We start from the raw sequence: 21,669 nt of genomic DNA, 5'->3' as shown, positions 1-21,669 counted from the left end.
GTGTTGCTTTGTTTGATCACAAAGCCAATTTTATAAAATTTCATACTGTGACATAATGTTACATTTTATAAGTAAAGTAAATATGTAAATCATAACATACATTGAAAAAATTAAACAATAATAACATACTGTTCATACCACACAATGTGTATCAAATCAACTATAGCAATTTAATTATAATTCTTTTTGTATGAATCACTGCTATATTTTACGAAAAGCTTATGCATTAGGATTGAATTATTAGTTGCAGCAAAATTGATTGTGCAACACAAATCACCGACACGCTAAATACATCACTTCTGAAGTTATTCACAAACATTTTATTTACATTTCGAAAAAGTTTAGCCATCTGGTAAAGTTGTTCTAGCTGCTAAGGTTTCTCTTTTTATGACATTATACAAAACTATATATATATATATATATATCATCTGATCTTTACTATTGACATCATTAAACACACACTAGAATTAAGTGTGATTAAACAAGGGGAATTCAATACTTTTACGAAAAATCCAAACACTTTTCATATTCCTCCTATCATTTTGTATTGTATAAATAAACATAATATGCAAGAAATACAAGTTGATGGTGTAATGAAAAGTGTAGTAATAAAAAGGTATGAATCGATGTTTATGATAGGAAGTAGGTAACAGACTTACAAAAATGGACACTATAATAACATCCATTAGAATTTATCGAAACTACCTGATAACATCCAGCTGACCAGTCCTATATGGAACGAAACGCATGTCCTGGATTTCATTGCTATCCACAATCCTTCTCTGTATCAAATATCGAGGCAATCCGCACAAGATCCACATATGCCAAAAATGACTGATCAACTGCCGTCCTAAAACATCAGTGTTAAGTTCTAAACAATCAATATACATGAAATAAAGTAAAATACGTAGTAAGGAGTGTTCAGATAGTTAGACAGTGAAATATTTATTTAAAAGGGGTGAGGAAAAATAAGCGAACAAAGAGCACGGAAAATAATGATACATAAAATCGTTTGTTAAGGCTAATTCGGCCAAGGAAGAGATGAGGGTGTAACAAATTACTTATGAACACAAAGACCTAGATTGTTGCCTCGAATCCCCACAGCTTCTGCTGACTGGAAGAGAAGAGGTCGAACTCCATAAGGAAACGTTATGGGTAAATGGTGAATTGCATTAAAAGATCTATTTTCATGTAATACATGACTGCTAACCATCACGTTTGACAGAATGGAGCTGCGTATTGTTTTGATCGCACCCTTTGCCAGCCACGTTGGAAGGTGTTCACTAATTTGTTGTCTGGTTGTACGACTGATTTATCTTCCTCCACAGTAAAAGCTGAACTCGTGGATGCAAATAGATGTAGCAAATTTCAGTAAACTTTCCTTTAGTTGAAGAATCATCAGAGGTTGACTAGAAAACAATAGACAGAAGTTAGCTGTGTTTAAAGTCCTTTCTATTACGTTAGTCATTCTATTTTCTGGTACATTGGTGACTATATCTACGTTGAATTGTTACTTCAAGAAGAGAGATTTCTTATTAACCGTCGATTTCATTACTTTTCTGCCCGTTATAAGCAAATGCTTCCTCAAAAAACCTTGTAGATAACCCATTCGACTAACATATTATGAATGACCTCTAACTCCTTATTTTCTGTGTCAGCTGAGCGGATCTTCTTAGCTCTACTTGCTGAACATTTAACTAGGTTTTTCTTGTAATGAACCGGTGAAAAGCTCAATAAACTTCTGTGTTGGCCTGTTAAAGAACTTTTACTATACGCACTAATGCTGGATAATCCATTTTCTTTTCTGTTCTCTAAAGCGTCAGAGAATTGTAATTTAAAACACAAAAGTATATGAACGAAGAATATTCTTTTCAATAACTTCTCATCAGGTTCTACAATTATATCATATCCAAATTAATAATCTATAAAATTGGCCAGATTTAAGGCAGAGTAGGTCAGTTATAATTGTAATATGTGAATCAAGAGTTGTTTGTGATGCAAAATCAAATCAAACCGTTAATGTTGGGGCTGACTAATATGAAGTGTTAACTTAAATCAGTTTATAAGTGAAATGAAATTGTGCGGTAAATAATCAGAATAAATATGGTCAACATGGGGTGAGAGAGAGAATAATGGAATAAAAATCAGAAACTACGTGATATGTAGAATAATATGAATTAGGTAAAATATAGTAGATAGAGGTGGATGCTGAATAAATTTCTCAAAAGGGTTGTCAAGTGTAATAATAATAATAATGACAATAATGGTAACTGTAGGAAGCAATTTCCCACAGATTCAACTCTAAGCTAATCTCTAGACTGTCGAGTACAGAGTCTTGGTTTAGCCAAAGTCAGAACAAGCAAGCTATTTGGCTAGATAAAATTTATCTTTTTCTAAAACATAAATTAACATCGTTAGTGTACAAACAAACAGTACGGTCTATTAATACAGGGAAAACAGAGACAAATAACATACCGAACAGTAGCCAGAGAATAGGAAAAATGAGTCAACAAGCCAATATTGTTTTACAATGAACATTAAACTGTGATTGGTTAATAAAGCGATACAGTCGTACAAGGTCAAAAGGAGTTGATGTGGTGGTGGGCGTTTCCCTTATTATTGGTGGGTTCGTCTATCAATCACATTTTACAGTAACGATAGTAATAATAATAGTAAAGATAACAATAATAAGTTTAGGACATTAATCACATTACGTCACCACGTTAACTAGTTGGCCAGGGTAAAAGGAGCGGCTGAACATATTTCTTTTGGATGCAAAGCTCTTGCTTTTGATCCGAATAGCAATTACTTCAGCCGTCTGTAAGATTCTCAGCTTGACGGAATTAGGTAGACTGCTGTCAACACGATATATTATTGCGAAAGATTGCTTCATGTTGGCTGTATGTCCTGTCTGAATTAAATGGGCTAAAAAGAAGCTGTTATCCGTTTTGACTACACCTTTGCTTAACCATACTGGGAGGTGCTCACGAGCCCGAATATATAAATTCCTAGAACATCTGCCGATATAACTTGCTCCACAGGAGCAGTTGAATTGATAGATACAGTAAGAGGTGGCTAGTCTAGGCAATTTATCTTCCAACCTCGGAGTGATCATTGGACGTGTGGAAAACATTAACTGTAGTTTACCTGCATTGAAAGTTCTTTGGATTGATCTGAGTAACTATGATGATTAGGAGTATCTGAATTATAGTACGAACTAGGAATCCCAGAAATAACGTGATAGGATCAAGAAGTACTAGATAAGCACGAACGAACGTACAGTATTTGGAATTCGAAATCAAGCATTTAACAAGTACAAAAGAATTATTAGTTCATTCAAACATCACAGTAACTTCAGTCTTTGCATCTCGCTAGGTGCATTGCTTCTGAATTGTAAGCGTATATACAGAGGCTTTTTATTCACGGTTAGACATTCTCTATGCTCTCTTTTGTTGGCTATGTTTTTATTTATAAATTTCTCAGGATATCCATTTTCTTTCAGGGTCGTGTATAATGCTTTTGTTTCATCTTTGACCGTATCTACCGAGCATATGGTCTTCATTCTACGATACAGTGTCCTATCAGGTTCTTTTTGTATTGCAGAGGAACAAATTGTAATATGCTGTCAAGTTCCTCCTCACACGTAAATCCGATCGCTTTACTTATACCGTTAAATTGTTCAACGGGTTCTTCTTTTCCAATATTCTGATCAACGGTGACGAGTTTCATTAATGTAATTGCAATTATTCACCACAACTATCATTCTATCGTATTTCCTAACAAAGTCAACAAATAAGTTGCCTGCGCATGTATAAGATGTAATAAATGCTAATATCAAAACGTACTTAACAATCATTTTTCTCGAAAACAAATATGATAAACGTTGATATAACTGGATATAAAACAAAAAATATATAAAATTTATTTATCAGTTAAACAATAGGTATTATGTTATTCACTGACAACATTATCTATCATATACAACAATTTTTATATTTAAATGATAATAATTTGGTCAAAGAGTCGGTTATTATCAAAACATACTAAATATTGTTCTGATAAATAAATTCCGATGAAAAGCTGCTGACGGACTTTACGATATTTATATTTCTACCCTTTGAAGTAAAATCCGGACAAATAATTGGATTCTGTTGTCTAGTACAATCAATTACCTGTATCGTCGCCTACAGAGTTAACGTAGACAATTCAACATAATTCGTCGTTCATGTTTTGATTTAATAACACAATATGTTAGCTAAGAGAGAAAAAAGCTGGCCTTTGAAATATCTGGATAAACAATTTGTTTCACTGATTGTGATTAATACGATGGATATTGTTGTTTCGTTCATAGTACTTTAATTAGTTGATTTCTTTACATACAACATCAAAATCATAGACACCATAACTTATCAGAATTAATCAAACCTATCGATATGATTCTGTATGTAGTGGTCGTGATAATAAAATAATGAAGAAAATATTATTAATTCAACATACAAAATCGATGGACAACTATTTTCACAATTTAATGCAGCCATCGATGATTTGATTTTATGTTAGATTTTGTGATCACTTAAGATTATTCTAAATCATAAATGATTGAAAGATTTCTCTTAAATATAACTCAGATCGACATGTTCAAGAGAGCTCAGTGATTAGGATCCTTCGCAAGAAAGCACTTTAATGGTTATGATCCATTTTTGGTAACGGAATATAGAGTTCAGGAATTCAGAAAAACCCTAATGTTCCAAGAATTTAAAACAACACAACAACTCTGGTTATATAGTAACAACTATGAACTAGGGACATATATCAAGGATAGAAAGGTACAAGTTCAAGTAGCCAAATAGGCTATGGTAAAAGTCATTGGGGTAATTGTTGGGATGGCGTCGAGAAGCACGATGAAGCCTTAGTGGCTCTAAAGAAGCCAAAGACATTCTGTAGTGTCAGTTATGATGGCAAGCCCATATACCTTATTCTAACTTCCGGACATCCTATTTTATTCATTTTACTTGAGCCATATTTTGACCTTGTCAATTATTCGCTTATTAGCCTTGACTGTTTTCACATGAGCGTATATGTGTGTACACTTCATGTCCCATAATTCATCACATGTCTGTAGTTTATTTTGTCTGCCTATAAATATTGAGTAACGCTTAATTAAAATGGAGTTGGCTTCCCAGCCATCTTCCATACGTGTCGAAATTGCTTTGCTATGGCTCTCGCTCCTTTGCTTGCCTTTCAGCACAACTCTTCTATGCTTGTTTAACGCATCTGTACATTTGGATATATGTGTGTGGTCTCGTAATAAACGTAATCAACACTTCGTATTTGTCTTCTGATTAATATACCGTTGGGACGTTATATAGAACGGTTATCAAGACGAGCTGTATACGAAGTTTAAGGATTATATCGAATACCGGCCACCACAATTCCACCATATCAGAATCTTATAGAGCATTCTAGAATATCAACGTGGTATGCTACGATTGGACGGTAGTATTACATGCCTTCTTGGGGATTGGCTGAATTATAATGACGATATAGCCAACGCTAATAACTATAAACACCCATGTTTTTTCGTACATTTTTAATTATTACCCAATAATCACTTCCCCATGCTTTTTCCGTCTTCTGATTTGCTAACGTTTGAGTGTCATGAGCTTTATATCTTATTCTGCCGTAAACAAGAACAGTATATAACAGTAATCTTAATTGAAGGAAGTTATCGAAGACAACTGCATATGTTAGTTGTTGGATGTAACTGACTGGAAATCATGAACCCGGACTTCATGCTGTTTGGGACTTGTCAGCGAGTTTTGTCTGTTATTTTGAAGTAACTGATGTTCCTTGTCGGTTTTGATTCTATGTCACTCAGCTCTACGATTAAAGGTTCAGCTACCGGAATACTCGAGCTGCGACTGACCTCCTGTACGAATGAGATAAAATCACCATTATAAGTAAATTTTGGTAATAAGTATCAAATAGCATGAAACCTAGGTCCAAGGTTTCTTGTCGACCACCTTCAATCACCACCTTACATCTCAGAATAGTGCACGCGATGTTGAATCACTTAAACTATATACCACAAAACAACATGATCGATACGATACGATCAGCGTTAAGTAGGACTCAACGTACATGATATTGGTCACTATGTCGTGATCTATCCACTGAAACTACAGTGTATTCGGAATGATTATTTTTTAACAAGGAAAAATGCTAAATATCTTGATGACCTTTTAGCATTTTTAACCAATATGATGTTGGCCTAGTGGTCTAGGGGTGTGAACCAATATGATAAACAAAATTCTTTGTAATAGTAGTCAAAATTCATGCAACTATCATTATCGTTATTAATCGTTGATACGATTTACATTCAAATTACTAATCGTAGTTTCGAAGTGAAGTACGAGTCTAAGGGAGGAATTAGACACAATTTGACGTGTGATGATTAAGAAGATTTTGTCAGTATTGTGTTGTGGAGATTGTTGATTTTATCAAAATCATGATAAGATTCAAATAACAACACCACTGAAAACCTGTAAACACTGGACGGATGTTTCGTCTTAGTATTAGGCTCCTGAGCATTGCGAGTCCACGACCCCACACGCAGATATCGAACCAAGGACCCTCGGTCTCGTGTGAAATCATGACCAGCGGGATTAACTTATGTCGGTTGCGGGTAAATACCCATCAGGACATTGGAAGATGGTCGAGCAATGTCGTGTATCAAAATTATTTTTATTTATGGAAGGTTATAAAAATAGGACTGTAAACTATATCAAAATATTCTGAAAATGGGTGTAGAAATAAATTATTTTCCCGCATTATTGGAAGCGTATTATAAATACTGATCAATCAAAACCTTTATTTACTATTGCTTCAACCTGTTTTATTGATTATTTGATGAACTATAGTTATAGAATTCACTTTTTTCAAAATAAATCTTGTCAAGTTTTTCCAGATGTATATCTATGATCTGTATCAATGTGTCCTAATTAATGGTTAGTACGTACGTTCCAAATCACCTGACTTGAATATAAAGAAATGAAGTCTGTAGTTCTGATAACAGCTTATATTCTACTGAAACTGACTTCGAAGAGATGGAAGTGGACAAGTTGTTATTTCCAGATCCTTAGGATCAGTAATCAGTAAACAAACTAGTCAAAATGGTTTTCACTTCATCCAAGCTCTCCTCATCAAATAATTTAAATCAATTTTGATTGTTCTAAAGAATGGCACTGACAGTCTTACGTTAGCCTGGTTACCTCAGCTTGTTAGTAACTCATAAAGTAACCTATTACTCCATGTCATGAATTATAATCACTAGTTTTATTAGTAAACCTTATTAATTCTTACTTGAGGACAACAAATGAGGCGAAATAATATGAATTTTGTTTGTTTAGCTGATTACAACTCTTCTCTGTATTGAGTTGTGGCATAATGTATGAAATAATAGACATTGATGATAAGAAAGATTTGGTATGGCAATGATTATCAATATAAAAATGTTTAAGGTCATTTAAAGATGGGAATCGTAAACAGAGAGATTGAAACTTTAATTACATGGTGTTAACAAAAACTTATAAGATTTATCGTTTGGTAATTATAGATTTTATGAATTAAAATTAAGAGGGAAAATGACAACACAGATAATTTTAAAACAGATGAAGCAACAATTGGCTTAGCGAAGACTGTATAACATACAATCACAGTGGCAATCACAATAGTTATGGTGATGTACATTTACCCTTGAGATGATTTAGTCTTTTATGCTGTTAGCATTATATAACTTATATTATAGACTTACAAACCCTAAAAATTTGTAATGAAATATCAGATTATTTTTAAGTTAATTACTTTAGTGACAACGTCCCTAATCGCAGTACTTAGTGATATTAACTTAAGTTTCTATAGTTTCATGGATTCCCATAAGATTGTTTCATAAAAATATGTACTGCCTTAATTAAATTTTCTTTTCAAGATTCACATTATATTTATGCATATATGCATATAATTTTACAAATATAGTCATCTAGTTTACTCTACTTCCTTACAAGTAATCTAATAATAAAGTTAATGGTAGACTTGTAATAACTCAGTACAAAATAAACTTCTGACCCTTCACAACTTCATCTAGGCCGATTAATAAATATATTTTTGTTATATCCTAATGAGTAGAAAATTGTATTTCAGAGTAAATAAATAACCGAATTAAATTAACACCAGTTTAAATAATACAAAAGAAATAATGAAGAATATTTTTGGTCCAATCAAAATCATATTAGGCCTGAATATGGCAATGTCTAGTTATTCTTCGTCAAGGTGAATTAGTACAGTGAAAGGTCATACAAATCCACCTTGATGAAGAATAACTAGACATTGCCATATTCAGGCCTAATATGATTTTGATTGGACTAAAAATATTCTTCATTGTTTCTTGTGTACTATTTAAACTTGTGTTAATTTAATTCGGCTATTAGTTTACTCTGAAGAAGTGGCTTGTATTAAGTCACGAAACGTCAGAAATAAAATTTTTTACTCATTAGGATATAACAAAAATATATTTATTATTAAATTTCTACCCAATGCTCAATTTATTCAAAAATTATTAAGTAAAACCTTGGTAATGATACCTAAAAAGTAACTCAATGTTTTCTTTTTAGTTACATGAGTGCTACTACCGGTAATTACGGTCTAATCTTACGTGTTCATCCTACCAATATGCACAAATCAAACAACTTTTCTGTTTTAAACATTTATTCATCAAATTTTTTTAAAGAATAGTAATAATCAGTTTAACATGTAAATTTATTTCGTGTTACTAAAAATGTTTGTATTTTGCCAAACCAAAAATTATTTGAATGAATTGATAATTTGGTATTTGTTGACTCCAATGGAGTTGTATACATTTCACAACATTATTTACTGATGTTTCATGTTCTAATAACAGTTTTATTGATGCCTTTTTTAATAAAAGTAACTGACAAATCGACTGGTAATACACATTATATATATATATATATATATATATATATATATATATATATATATATATATGACATCATATAATTGTATGACAAATATTTATTTAGCAAGTATCAAATACGTACTTTATTTACAAACCGAAAAAAGGATTTATTTTCATCAAAATAATTAAAAACCCTATCCCATCGCTAAGCAATCCAGTGAACATTCTAGATTATCTTGTTGAACATTGTACAGACATACCAGACGAAAAGCAAACAAAATGGTATCTGCAGCAAAAATCATTTATCTTGTTGCAATAGTCACAGCTGTTGTATGTGCTGTCATAGCATTAGCAATAAGTCCATTTATGAAAGGTGAGTGAATTAAACAAATTTTCGAATGAAAATAAGTTGCACAGTTTAAATGTATTTGTGTTAAAATGCTAAATTATTTTTTTAAAACTTTTTATTAAATAAGTAAATAAATTTCTTATTTTACTAATAAAATTAAATGAAATGAATAGTTTCATATAATTGAATATTTATTTGATAAATAGTATATGTATAATAGATTAACTCTTAAAAGAAACCAATAAATACGGAGCTATTCCTTATGTAAACAACAAATCAACAATATGTTCGGTATTCAACATTCAACCTAAATCTGATATATGAGCTTCTGTATAAAGTTTAAGCTTGTGTTTGTAAATGAACTTTCAGCAGATTAACGAATTATTACGTTCTTTAGTGTCAATCTGTTAGATATATTCAACTGAGTAATGAATCAGTACTGAATACCATATTTTTAATATTATACACCTCTACATATTTATAATCTGTTATACATAATCTCCCATTTTATACAATACATATTATGATACAGTTTTGCATTACAAGATAAAAACAAGGAATTTAATCACTTACATTATTTAGCATAAAATTAATCTCGTCAGTAACATTAAATTAAAGTTTGACAATTCAAAAACATCTCTTTGTTCTTCAAAGACGTTGATTAAAACGAAATCTGATACTAACTATTGCGATCCATCAGCTAACCAAAACTAAATGATTCTTAAACTCTAACAACGGAGTTTCAAATGTTCAGTTATCTATTTAATTTCTGAAGAGACCATTTTTACTTATTGTCGTGAAAATAAACAGGATGATTCTTTTCTCTTGTAAGGATGAAGTTAAACTGATTTATAATAGAGGTTTAAATCAACATTCTCCAAGCTACTATTCAACGTTTATTATTCAAATGAACACAACTGGATTACAGTTGGTTGATGAAACGACTAATTTTATTACTATTTGAAGTAATAACAAGGTATTTTTAGCTGGATTCACATTTCTATTTTATTATTCGCTTAGTTATTTTCTTACATTCAATACATTCAAACATTTCGCTGTATGGTATCAAATGACAAATAAACTAGGTTCTCATTATCTTCCGATTATCAAAGAAATTCTAGTTTACAACAATATGACGAAAAGAAGTTTTGAATTTAACAAATCTCTTTCAGCAACTTAATCAAGGAATAATCGTTCTGTTCACTAAAAACTGTATTTGATATGAATTAGCAGTACGCTGTAACAGGGTTGACTTTAACCATATCACGATTAAAATAACCAACACTATTACAGTTTGTCACGAATTGACAGGAGCTTAACAAATGAACTACTGGATTTAAACCCCAACAATCTTATAAACTTTTGCCTTTATTTAGCGTGCGTTTGTTGATACACGTTGATACATAGTATCAAACTAGTACAACACAATTGTATAGTGATGTCTAAAGTTCAATAATTTCACCGAATGAAAGATACTTTAAATTAAGAATTCCTTTAAAGCGCTTATTAAATCTATCTATCTATTTAGCTATTTCATAAAGAGTATTGGACATTCGATTTGAGGTAAAGCATACTGAGAATTCCGCAAATCAAGAATGATTCATCAGATTTATATAGAAAAGTGTTACTGTTAAAATTATGGTGAACTAAACAAGAGGAACAAACACAATATCATCAGGCTAAAACATATGATTATTGATGCGTGATTTAGCTACATGGTGACACTATTGAAAATCAAGAAACAAGAAGCATAAGTTAGATCTAAACTGATGTTTGCTGATATTTCATTAACAATCCAATCCACATACCATCATGCAACAACTGTAAGATTTCGTTTTTTATACTATTCAATATCAATAAGAGTTTCAAAAACCAAAAGTAACAGACCTATTCAATATAGAGTGTTAACAATAGGTAATTTATTATTGATCGATTAAAGAGTAGTGATTGACATCATTTTTATCTAGTTTCTTAGTGCTGACCGAACTCTATCAATTATAACACAATGAGATCATTAATTTAGCATCAATTATTTCAAAATCTTAGATACACCTTACTGATAAGTTTTTGATTGAGATCATGAACCGATAATAATCTCCACAACCCCTTTACTGATAAGTGTCGACTACCTTGAAAACAATCAGCTGCGAAAAGAAGACCTAATTATTATGCTTAAATTTGGAATGTCATTTAGAAGTAGACAAAATTTCAATTATTATTTCGAAATAAGCACTGACACTTATGTCGTAAATTAATAACTCAACATTTTTGTGCATTGTTTCTACGATTGTATGATGAACTTTTGTCAAAATATAACTTAACATCGAAACAATACATTTGTAATGACTAGTTTTTTTCTTTTCGCTTTTCAAATCAATTCATTCCCTATGTTTTTTTCAAAAACAAAATTTGTTTAGGTAATGCTTTGGTGACTAATTCACAGAAAGTCAATTTATCATTTATAATCATTGGTACTGTCTTTTTAATTGTAGCGGCAATACTTGTAATTATTACATTTATCAAATATGACACTATGGTGTTTATGATTATTATAATTGTAATATTGGGATTAGCAAGTGAGTCTTTTCGTTTTTTGCAAGAAAAAATTATTTCACCAGGTAAACGGACAACATGTTTTAAATATAAACTAAACGACTTTGTAATCTGAGGATCTAGTAATTCCAATTATAGGAATAATAAATATATTTATTGTATTCCTATAAACTAACTGTAGGAAATGCAAACAATTTAATCATATTAAATCAAATGGATGCGACAGTGAGTACCGACCTAGTGGTCTAAAATTTGGTTTTTTGCCACGAGATTTAAGGTTCTAGGTTTGATCCCATAGTGGCATGGTCTTGGACGCGTGCTGCTGATTGGTTTTATACTAACATAAAACCAACGTCCACCCTCGATTTTCATTAAATGTCTAAATTAGATCAGTATGCGATAAGAATAACATTAAATAATCTTTACAAAACGCGATATCAGTAATAAAATATCTGTCGAAAAATAGTTGTACGGAGGGTAAGCGTTATGAATTTAAAAGAATTCAAAATGAGTGTCTGAGTCCCCTTAGTTTACCACAAGAGATATGTAACCAGTGGTAATACACCGAAAAATAATTATTCAGTTGATTATTTCGAAGTGATCTAAATTACTTTCTACAATATGGACAGTAATCTCAAGAAACAGACTAAATTAAAAATCTATGTTATATTAGTGGACAATTTAAAAGTGATACTAAACTCATTTATGGTTACATTATATTTCGACTACTTTGGTTTATATATGTTTTAATCATAAAAGCATTTTTGATCTATTATCAACATTTTTCATGGATTTTTATCTAGGAAATATGCAAGTTAGAAATAATAAGCATAACTGTATTTCATTTTACTACATTGTCTCTTTAAAATAAAAAAATGGAACAGTAAACGCTGTTGTAAATATTATCCAAAATATGTTTTGTAGAACATTTCACATTTTATTATAAACTGTCGCTAATGGGAGGACCAATAGAAAAATGGTAGGCAATCAATTCAGCAGGTCTGTACTGCTGATCTGTTCATAATGAAACGAAACCCAACACTTAATCATTAAAAATTAATATTCATGTATCAAAAAATTAAATCATTTCATTGTCATGGAAATACTTTAAACAACCATCAAGCACGATGAAAAACTATAAAAGTCAAAGCATTTTGAGTTACTCATTGTTTAACCGCCTTAATTTATTTTTTGGCATTCTCCTTAACATTCTATGATAACAGTCATCACGGACCCACTGAAAGCTAACTTTGAAAGGTAATCCCAGGTGTTCTAATTAGAAGTCATGATCACGTAGTCCAACAACGTTGTGATAAGGAAAAGATATCTTCAATAACAATCGATTGTGGTCGTACAATATTGTGAATTTTCTGAAGTTAGGACTGTAATCCACTGTGTGTCAATTTATGTTTACATGTTAAACCCTCGTCACGAGAACGGAATATCATAGCATCCTGGTTCACAGGTCTATAGGTTAAGTGCTGATGCGCTAGACCTCGATCTCCTTGGATCGATCTGTACTTAGTTCATGGGACAGCGTAAAAGTTTAGTGTTTCTCGGCTTTCGATAGTTTAACTAAAATTAGTCAATGATATAAGGTAAAAAAAAAGCTCAACAACTTCTTTAAACTTCCCTATATTGATGATATAATGTTAAACTTCTATTTAATTTGTTATCTTTGTTTTCAGTTTTATGCTTCATCATTGCACTTGTTGTGATTGATATGAATCCAGGATATTTAGGTTGGTTATTAGCAGCTTTATGGGTAACATTCTTATGCTTACTAATCGCTATAATAATATGGATAACAAATAGTGATTAAAACAATATTTATTGACATATATATGCATCTATGTATGTAAACATTTCTTAAATTTTAATAAATACATGAAAACATTTATTATTCTACCACTTTATATTCTTGTACAATGAATCATATTTTTATCTCAGAGAATATATTTATTTAACTTACAGAATATACTTTTAAATAAATACTTTCACTATTTTAAATTATATTTGTTTTAATTAAACAGATGATTTATCAGAGTTTCCCATATAGAAGAATAGGGACATTTTAAAATCTGTACATATCGCAGGTTGACCTCCTGACTCCCATAGTTATATGGATCTCGAACTTTTAATAAGTAAAAACCCTGTTCGTAATAAAAAGCCTATTTTTAGGTTCAGATATGATAAACAACTTATATGGTCACTGATCTATTTACCAGTATCATTTGAGTTCGAAATCAACAGTGACTTTAGTTTGATTGATCATACTGATAAAGAGAGAAAGTATTCCGACTTCTGGAACTCAAGGGAATTCATCAGATTGAATAACTTGTTATATGTATTTCAGACACGTTTGTGTCAGGTGACGGAAACCTGTTTCACGTAATAACACCGAACATTGATCCTTGACTGAATCAAGTTGGAAAATGCAATTCGCTGGGACATTTCACTTTACGAACATAATAGTTTTTAAGTTGATTCTAGTGTCTACCCATAAGTACAAATTGTTAAAGAGTTTCAGAGTAGATCGATTCTACGTAGATTTTAAGAGGTTTCCGGCTAATATCAGTTTATGATAAAAACATCGTCTTTGAAGTATGCACATATTTATAAGACATCAATATAAATACGATTGTGCACCGAGTTATACTATCCTCAATTACACCAAACTTAATTTCTTGTTAATTAGACATTGGCAAAAATAAAATTCAGTAATTGGTTTGAGCAATACAGAGTAACCCACATTGATCGAACTGAATCAGTTGATTGAATGACTTTTTGTTAACATTAATTAAATAATCAAACGATGTGGAATGCTAATACAATTAGGATATAGACTATTTTTAATAAATGGGATGTAGTTTAAAAATCCCCATAGAATATTCAAAAATCAAGAATACTTAAGCGAACAATTGTTTTCAATAACTTCATCACCATGCTTTACAGTTATAAGTCCATAATTATGATATTTTACAAAGGCCAAAATAAGGGATGTATCAATTAATTTAACATTGTCAAATTCATTAATGCATGCCTTATTTTGGTCTTTGTAAAATATCATAATTACGGACTCATAAATGGGATGTACCTTACATTAACTCATGGAGATAAGGATTTAAAAAAGATGATTACTTTTCATCATATACACTGAAGCCGTTTAGGTAAGTAGGTCAAATCTGTACTGTGTCCATGTATGATCATAAAAAATAAAATCAATATTTTCGAGGCCATTAACATACACAGGAGAAGGTTTACGGTAATAAAGTCGATTATATAAACATAAAAAGTAAAATTAATGAAGAATTATAAACCATAAAAAATGAAGAAAAATAAGTAGTTTTATCTTTTTTCAAATAAGACGCTCACATAACCACAGTGAAATGCATCAGAGTGATAATGCCTTAAATTGACTGTTTGTTAAACGAATTTTATACGAATAATTCAATGTAATTAACATCAATTAAACTTCAAATATTTCTAATTACTTTAGACAATATATTGCATCCTTGACTATATTCAGTGAATTTCACTGTCTCACTGTGTAACACAAGTAGTTTATATGAAACCTTAAATTATGTTCTTATGATCTGTAAAATATTAGACTTTGAATTGTTAAGAATTTCATTTAAAATTAGAATGTTTATATTGATTAAAATAAAGCAATCTCCTACTTATGTAGGTCATTTAACTCATTATTCAAATAAAGTGTTATCAAGTTTATTTTAATTCATCAATATGAAATTTATTACTTTCCATTTGGAAAAGTCAATTATGACTTCATCCATACTTCTTAATTATAAAGTTGTGCGTTTGTTCAGAAGGAATAGGTTTATAATTCAATTAGTTAGTTCAATATGTCAGTCAGAGAGTTTCAGTTTTATAAAACTTGTAAATGCTATTCATGTGATGACTTATTGGCGCGTCAGCTACGAGTACTGTCTAGTTGAATTTATTCAAAACTCAACCATTAAACAATGTCTATTAAAAATTATTAATTTTAACGTATTGAGTTGTGGTTCACAATATTTTTTCCAGCATGGAAATAAACTGTTCTATTTTTCTCTATCTCTCGTCGTAATCCAGAACTGGATGTAGGTGTTGTGAGTAGCTTAAGCAGAAACCCGATGCCATATGAAATCGTATTTAAAGTAACACTATTAAGTATTAAAACTCCAGTTTCCTTTAAGCTCATCAACACGTAATGCACAAATAACAATCTTTTTGCTAGCTCAGTTTAACGAGGATTCTGTAAACTGGTAAAATAAATTTATTGACAATGCGAAAAACCTGACATTTCAAACATTATAATAACTAAAACGTACTCCACTATAGTGAAGCAAATTTAAACATGATGTTATTATTTTAAAAATAAGAATTAGTTAAGAAAAATTTCATATTGTGGTATAATTTGTAGCTAAATACAAATTTTGAAATTATGTTAAATATAAGTTGAATCGGCATCATAAATACTGGCTTACATGTATCAAATCAACTAGTGTAATTAAGTCATAGGTTTGTATGATTCATTGTATTGTTGCTCAAAACACAAATCAAAATAAGATTATTTACTATAAAAAAATTAAATATTTATAGTAAATTAGGAATAAAATGTCATTAAATTAATGGCGAAGTAATCACATGCACTGCATCACAGCAAAGGTAACCAGTAACGTTTTTATTGGTCAATGAATGTATAGTGGTCACTGTTTTTATCTATTTTTCCGTTTATTTAGCGGCTGAGTGTTGCGAATCAAAGTGTAATTTTCACTAAAAATTCTATTTCAAGTGTTTGGATTTATCGACAATTGTCTCTTATGAACATTACCAGTATAGTTGAGTCCAAAATCCTGGAAGAAAGTTAGGGTTTGAAATGTAATATTTGGTGGGAATTACACTCCCATATGAAGAATGTTTTCAGTGGACCAACGTAAACATAGCCAAAATCACTAAACACAACAGACTTGTTGAACGGCGAAAGCGTTATGAGTAAACTCAACCGTACATCATATATTGAACAGGTTTTATTAACTACTTATTCCTTCACATAAATGAGTAAATTAAGAACTAGTTCATTTTGGAAGTAATCAGAGTAACTGTTAAATCTTTACTGGATATTTACGTAAAACTATGAAAGGTGAACACTGACAGAACTTTGATAAACCACATTTTATGAACTCATATAAGGAAAACGTTTTGGCATCAATCAAATTTTTCTTAAAAATTTATTTCATTAATAACGTTAAAAAGTACTTTAAATCCATTAGTCAATTAATAGATGTAAAGCATGAATGATTAAAAAATATGTTATTTATTTCCTGATATTCGAGCGAAGTCATATTCCTTAACCGTATGACTGGGACAATGATATGACTAAATAATATATAAGCCAACTTTCTCGCGTAGACAAAAAATAAAAATATAAATGGAGTGAAGAAATATTTCCTTCAATTAATTTTTTTATCGTGGCTGTACACTGATATACTTGTTTGCATACAATAAACAATAATAATAAAGTCAACATGTATCAATGTTCCGATTGATTTATAAGTTAATACTATTAAAGATTGATTACGTCTTTTAACTAATTTGTTAATTTATAATAACAATTTTCATAAAAACTTTTAGTCATAATATTAGTAAATTCACTTGGTATTGTTTACTTGAATCTTCCCATTGATGTTTAGGACTGCAATTGATCAATCTCTTATTGGCATATGTGCATATTGTGCGCATCGCCTCGATATCGCCTTAATTCACAAGCATTATAAGCAAAGATGGACAGTGGCTAGCAGTAAAATTCAGGACAAAGCGCGTTTCGTCCTATTTGGGACTCGTCAGCTGGATGTACCTGCATCTCAGAGTTGATGTTTACTCTTGGATTTGAACCCAGTACCGTTCACTTCAAATGCCATCGCGTTATCTACTTAGCTATTATTTAACACATTTTCAAGTGATTGGCATCAATTTATTACTACCATTGTTATTAAGGTTGTTAAACACATATATATTAGTGTAAAGTCATAATGAAAGATCAATCAAAAATAAATATTTTTTTACTCTATCCATACTTTCCTCAAATATACATGACTTTTAGATTTGTGTAGACTTAATGTGTACTTGGATTAAATAATATGGCCAAGAAGACATTGGTAAATTCTCAGTGATCAGTTAGTATACTAATCTTTTTCCATATTAAAGGCCAGTGGCAGTTCAAATTGATCGGTAAAAGCACCTCTAATTGTAACACTTTTTAAACACACCTCAAATCCCATATTAAACTCTGGTTTACTAGATATTGTAGTTGAAGTTTATCAACAAACCTCAAATCACATTAAACTTACATTTTTATATTTCCTCCAGATTTCTGCAAACGACATGATATCGATCACAATATTTATTCTTACTCATATTAGTTTATAAATACATTTATGATACTTCAATCAGTCACTCATTTAGTAATAATCAAAGTAGGACATAGTAAACATATGCTTTGGCCCAAGGTGACACACAATAATAGTACGATTAGACAATATTAACAAGACGATCAGTGAAGGAGTCGATATGATGTAGTTTCCGTGATAGGAAGAGAGGTTTATCACTAAGAACATGGTTCGAAAAGATAGAATCAGAAGGTGAACATTAAGGAATACTAAGACTTAGAGTCAGAAGGAAGTTAGAGGCAAATGTGTCTGCGCCATTTTGACCGATTCTGACCTATTTTACGCTAGGTCCTTATTCACCAGTCGACACTATGACATCGATCCCAATCAAGCGGTCTATATGTAATAGTATGGCTCCAACCAACTGTTCATAATTTGATGGACTTATGCCACGTTTTGGTCTGGCCGCCTCCAGATTTATTCCAGGGATGTCATGAAAATGAGAACGTCTGATCTTTAACTGACGTAGACAATTCCGAGTAGTTTTTAATGTGACACATATATGAAAAGATTCTTGCAATGATATTCTGCCCACTGCTTTTTGAGAAATCACCCACTAGCAAATAAGTATAGGTAGGATATGTAGTAAAATTTAAAAAAGTTTAAAAAACAATAATAACAAATTTCAGTAAATAACATATTTTGGTTTTAAAAACGACGCAAATTAATACCAATTTTTTCTATTTTGAGGTTCAATTTAGCTCCTAAAGATAACCATACACTTGATGATGAGTTGGATGATAAGCACTCCCATGGTGCATAAGTGCCTAAACATAACAGGACAAAAACACCACTGTCTTGATAGCTCTATGTCGCTGTGCTAGTGTGGCATGTGTAAGGTTCTACATTGCGTATGGCCGGTCGATTGAATGAATATGGCACATGCTAGCCATACTTCAATAGATTTGAATATACAGAACATTGAACTCATGTGTAAACTTTTTTAAAATAACTTATATTTTAAATCGAAACTACTTAAGTTTTAAAAGTGAAAATTTAACAATCAGCCTTGACGAATAAACTGGCTATTTAAAACATCATACATTTTTAAGTATCATACCATTTGTAATAATCAATAAATCGATATAATATAAAATTAATAAGAAAACAAACAATGACAATTTTGAAACCAAACTCTTCTTAAAACCAGAAAGTATTATTATTCATAAAATTTATTTTTCATAATGTAATTACGAAGTAAATTAGATGTAAAGGAGGAACAAATTGAGCGAAAAAATTTCTTTTCAATTCGTTCCTTCTAAATTAGATGTAGTTTTGAACGATAATTCAACCAGCAATCATTGTCATATTGTGTGCATAAATTTGAGTGTAATATCTTAATAACAAATACTTGAACTACGGTAATATGAATACCAGATAACGTTTGGTTTATGTGAGGATATCTGTCAATCCATCGGTAGTAGTAACACCATGAAATTTCGTTCCACAGACGTGTTAAAACTGAAATTAAGTACAATTAGCTTCATTTTATAACAAATAATGTCATACAATTGTCAAATATATTAAAAAATTTTACATACTGGCTTTGGTTTGCCATATATTTAAAACACGGACTTAAAATATTGAGTAACGAAAAACTGTCATTTGGTGTCAACGTTTGCAGAACTGATCGATTCATATTCCTTAGTTTGAATAAAAGCAATGTTATTCATAAGTATAAAAAGTGATTATGTTACGTGCTTATTAGAATACGCCTGCTACAAATTCAAACCAGATGTCTAATACTATTTAATTTTGTACAATATTCAATGACAGTATGAATGTCAGATAAGGTTATAGCAGACTTAACAATTATAAACAGTTTTAGATATCTGAGATATTGAGAAAGAGCTTATTATTGAAGATAGACTGTTCTTGAACCACAGTTTATACATTTATCTCATTACTTTCAAATCCATTGATAGTATAGCTGCAGTCATCTCAAAGAATTAAACGTCGATTATTGAAACTTAAAACCTACAAGATAGCTTGGTGCACTTTAGCCCAAGTTAAGGTGAAAAGGTCAAATGTTACTGGTTGGTGAAAATCAGCATTGGAGTTCAGGTTTACTTATTAATAAATAGTTACCATGGTACAGCTAATTGCATTCAGCTTATTTATTTTTATTAGATTTGCCTATATGTACATGACTTTAGCTGTCAATCTCTGTTTGTACGTAGTAAAGTTTTTCTGTAGGATTCTTGTTCAGTTGAAGTCAATTTTATGTTCAAACTCCACTGAACAGAGAAATTGGCTTGAAAATTATTTTCTAATGCAATTTGCTCGTTAGTTAATAATTAACTTTGAGAATTTTGTACATTCTGAAATTGATTTTCCATATTTGTGGTTAGATTTTTAAAATTTCAATGGTTTTAATAAATTATTTTAAATTCAAGCATAGACAGAGGCCCCTGTAAGAAAGAGAATGCAAGACACTACCATTCTCTTTTACTTAGTTACGAAAAAGAAACATGTTTTCACTGACTGACCATTAGGCAGTGACCGATATCATGTATGCTTAGTCATTAATATTGATATAATTCTGTTGATCAACTTTTAATATAACCTCTAGTTTAACATAATTGACATTGTATGTAAAACAATTTGATATTACGTGAATGGAAATGACAAATAAAATGACCAAGGCCTAAGTAGCGTTCTGATTGAAACTAGTCACTTACGTGTATCTGCAGTACTGAGAGGACTGGTATTCACAGGAGTTCCATCTCATCTTTCAGTCAGAAACTTAACTTTGCGAGCTATTCAGCTAGCGCTTCAACCTTAGAACTGGAATTTACACAATCCCTAATAATTGATTATAGCTACGAAACCTAGTTCTATCTCCTCCCTTCAACCACTTAACATGAAAATATAATGCACGTGGCGGGTTGATACTTAGTCATTTGAGTTTGATTAGCACTAAGAACTAGAATGGTGTGATTTTAGAAAATCAGTGAAAGATGGATTAATCCAAAACCCTCAATTCTAGAGAAATACCTTATTACTTCACAATGTTAAGCTTCCGATCGTAACAACTTAGGTTCGTACCTCACAACAACGTAAGTTCTCTATGTACTGCAGCTACATCTGGTTGACGATTGTCAACCATGATAACAACAAATTGTGGGTCGTTTCGCTAACTGAGTTTAACGAATTAACAAAGAAGATATTTATAACACTACATTCCTGTAACAGTGTATATTTCGAAACACATTTTCGAGCAGTTTTATTTTATTCAGCTGGTATTTTCGTGACATCACATGACTCAACGTAATCTGAATTGTCCAATCTATTTTTTAATAAAGTTTCAGAATGATCACAAGTATAATAACTGGCTAGTTCTC

At 30.9% G+C, this 21,669-nt stretch overlaps 1 protein-coding gene across 1 annotated transcript; it reads left to right on the top strand.

Moving 5' to 3' along the window:
* Positions 1-9,084: 9,084 nt before the first annotated feature.
* Positions 9,085-13,698, top strand: MS3_00002782 (uncharacterized protein; the record flags this gene model as incomplete). Its single annotated transcript, XM_012944626.3, has 3 exons — positions 9,085-9,347; positions 11,741-11,899; positions 13,565-13,698. The coding sequence occupies exons 1-3, from the start codon at positions 9,254-9,256 to the stop codon at positions 13,696-13,698; spliced, it is 387 nt and encodes a 128-aa protein (XP_012800080.1). The 5' UTR covers positions 9,085-9,253.
* Positions 13,699-21,669: the final 7,971 nt, after the last annotated feature.

Source organism: Schistosoma haematobium, chromosome ZW, assembly GCF_000699445.3.
Source record: "Schistosoma haematobium chromosome ZW, whole genome shotgun sequence".
Classification (NCBI taxonomy): Eukaryota; Metazoa; Platyhelminthes; class Trematoda; order Strigeidida; family Schistosomatidae; genus Schistosoma; species Schistosoma haematobium.
The sequence above is the reverse complement of the archived record's forward strand: the minus strand, read 5'-3'. Positions and strand labels throughout refer to the sequence as shown.